The 2515-nt window shown below is 40.3% G+C and overlaps 1 protein-coding gene across 1 annotated transcript; it reads left to right on the top strand.

Moving 5' to 3' along the window:
- Window positions 1-356: 356 nt before the first annotated feature.
- Window positions 357-1762, top strand: LOC137963846 (F-box protein PP2-B10-like). The gene is made up of 3 exons (XM_068811063.1): window positions 357-699; window positions 780-898; window positions 1194-1762. The coding sequence occupies exons 1-3, from the start codon at window positions 424-426 to the stop codon at window positions 1663-1665; spliced, it is 867 nt and encodes a 288-aa protein (XP_068667164.1). The 5' UTR covers window positions 357-423; the 3' UTR covers window positions 1666-1762.
- The last annotated feature ends 753 nt before the right edge of the window (window positions 1763-2515 follow it).

The following is a 2515-nucleotide window of genomic DNA, read 5'->3' as shown; positions in this document are numbered from 1 at the left end:
ATTGCCGTCGGACCGAATCGGGAAAAATTAATAGAGTTTTGCGTCGGTCCATGTGCAAGCAGCAGCTTGTTTTCTTCTTCCTCCCCCACCCCAGAAAAGGAGCCGAGCTTTCTCCCGAGTTCCACCGGAGGAAGCTTAGTGTCGAAGGTTTTCGTGCCAGGCATTTCCGTCATTTTACCCGTTGACACCTTTCGCACCTCATCTGGTCGTTGGAACTTGGAAGCTTAGCAACCAAGGTTTCTTGGGTTTCTATACATCTACGAATCTGATTCGGGCATTTCCGTCATTTCGTTTTGTCCTATTTCTTCTCTATAAATTCCATCCTCTGCGCAAAATCCTGAGAACGGGCACTCTCCTTCCCGTTCTCCTTTCTTCTCTTTCGCCGTCATTGTATTCGACGCTCTATTATACCATCATAACGCGATGACAGGAAACATGGAGGGTCCAGATTTCAGTTCGCTGCCGGAAGGCTGTATTTCTCATATGCTTTCTCTTACATCTCCCCGGGATGCCTGTAGATCGTCCACCGTCTCCTCCATCTTTCGCTCGGCGTCTGAATCGGATTACCTTTGGGGGAGATTTCTACGGGACAATTACTCCGACATCCTCTCCAGGTCGGTTTCTCTGGTGGAGTATTCCTCCAGGAAGGAGCTTTACTTCCGGTTATGCGATTCGGTTCTCATCGACGATGGTAAAATGGTATGATATTCTCCTTTTTATCCCTTGCGAGAAAAATTCAAATCTCAACATGTCTCATTAATGTTTGGGTTTAATGCCAGAGTTTTTGGTTGGACAAGTCCTCCGGGAAGAGATGTTTTATGCTGTCAGCCGGCGAACTTAGAATTGCATGGGGAGATGTTCCTCAGTATTGGCGTTGGGTTGATTCAACTAAATCAAGGTTCGTGCCGTTTCTGTTGATTTCTGTCCGATTAGACATTAAAAGAACATTTGGTGATCTTTAAAAAACGTTAACAAATTTGTGCTGGTTACCTCAGAGAATCTGTTCGCCATATCCAATTTTAGAAGGCTTCGCTGTAATCTTCGGATTGTCGTGATCTCGCACGAAATATTTTTGTGGTCACGTCGAATCGTTCTCGTTGTATTGCAATTAACTCCCCAAATTTTGTTTCAAAAAAATTCCTGAAATTATTTAAGCGCATTCACTGGATTCACGGTCTTTTATTAATCTCCAGGTTCTCTAAGGTAGCCGAGTTGTTAATGGTGTGCTGGTTAGAAATCACGGGCAGGTTCGACAGTCGATTGCTCTCTCCCAAAACGACCTACGTTGCGTATCTTGTCATGAAAATTTACCCAGAAGGCTACGGACTGGATCACGCACCGGCGGAGCTGTCCGTGAAACTGGGAGACCAGCTATCGGTGCACCCGGGACGTCTTAAACTTCCGTCCATTCGAAGGCGGCGACCTCCGGGGCCTCTGGCTCGCCTTTCACTGTGGCGCAACGCGTATTTTGAGGAGAACTGCCAGGCCGATGCGCGGTTCCCCGTTGAGAGAGGAGACGGATGGATGGAGCTGGAATTGGGAGAGTTCTACAATGACGACGGGAAGGATGGCGAGGTGGAGTTCAGTTTGATGGAGGTCAAAGGCGGTGACTGGAAGAGGGGACTTATTGTTGATGGCATTGAGATTAGACCCAAAAAAGTGTAAAGAAAGCATCTGTGCTTTGAGTTTCATTTCTGGCATTTGTTTTTTTAAAGAATCTTTGGTTCTACCAAACTGAATTGGATAATATTATTGTAAGCAACATTTGGCCACATGATTCTTCTTATCAACATATTAATATGTTAAAATCAAACTTTATTACATATGAATTAAATTTTTCTAAAAAAAAATTAATCTTCTTTCAAATGTTTCAAGAAAAAAACTTATCCATTATTGTCAAATTTTAAAAAAGCCTTTGTATATTTCTATTTCAAGTCAAGATACAATATCTAAGATTAACAATATGAACATACATAATTTCTCTCAAATAATATAAGGTTTTAAAAAAATAAATTAAAATTTTAGAGAACTCAAAAATGAAAGTTTATCAAAATACTTAATATAGTCATGTGTTGATACTGTACTATTAGTAATATTATTATAGTTGCACCAAGAATTACCTTTGAAAATAAATGACCCTAAAAATGCGTGATAAGAAAATTAAAAAAATATTTGTTGAATTTCTTAAAAACAAATACTTCGTTGACTTAAATATAACTGAGTACAATGAGTTTCTATTTATTGTTGAAGATATTCAAGTGGTATATCATGTAATTAAGAGAGTGAGTGGTATAAGTTATAATTAGTTATAAGTTGAAGGTTATTATTTGATTTGCTTTTGTACTTTGGACATTCAAGCCTCGGCTATATAGGTAACATAGTGAGGGGGAGGAGGCTCATTCGAGCTCTTCTCTAAACTCTAATTCTTTTCTCCAACTCATGCCTCACACACAAACTCTCTTCTCTTCATCTTCTCTTCTCATCTTCCTTCCTTTTTCTTCTCTCTTGTTCTTCT

The sequence above is a fragment of the Aristolochia californica genome, unplaced genomic scaffold, assembly GCF_029961685.1.
Source record: "Aristolochia californica isolate CCGP_79_NKW_82.1479 unplaced genomic scaffold, dmAriCali1.0.hap1 SCAF_4, whole genome shotgun sequence".
Classification (NCBI taxonomy): Eukaryota; Viridiplantae; Streptophyta; class Magnoliopsida; order Piperales; family Aristolochiaceae; genus Aristolochia; species Aristolochia californica.
The sequence above is the reverse complement of the archived record's forward strand: the minus strand, read 5'-3'. Positions and strand labels throughout refer to the sequence as shown.

What these genes read in the sequence shown, in the direction of transcription:
- LOC137963846 (XM_068811063.1), top strand. Translation starts at nt 424, where the DNA reads ATGACAGGAAACATGGAGGGTCCAGATTTCAGTTCGCTGCCGGAAGGC. An exon ending in TCATCGACGATGGTAAAATG is followed by an intron (nt 700 to 779) that starts GTATGATATTCT and finishes GTTTAATGCCAG; the next exon opens with AGTTTTTGGTTGGACAAGTC. An exon ending in GTTGATTCAACTAAATCAAG is followed by an intron (nt 899 to 1,193) that starts GTTCGTGCCGTT and finishes ATTAATCTCCAG; the next exon opens with GTTCTCTAAGGTAGCCGAGT.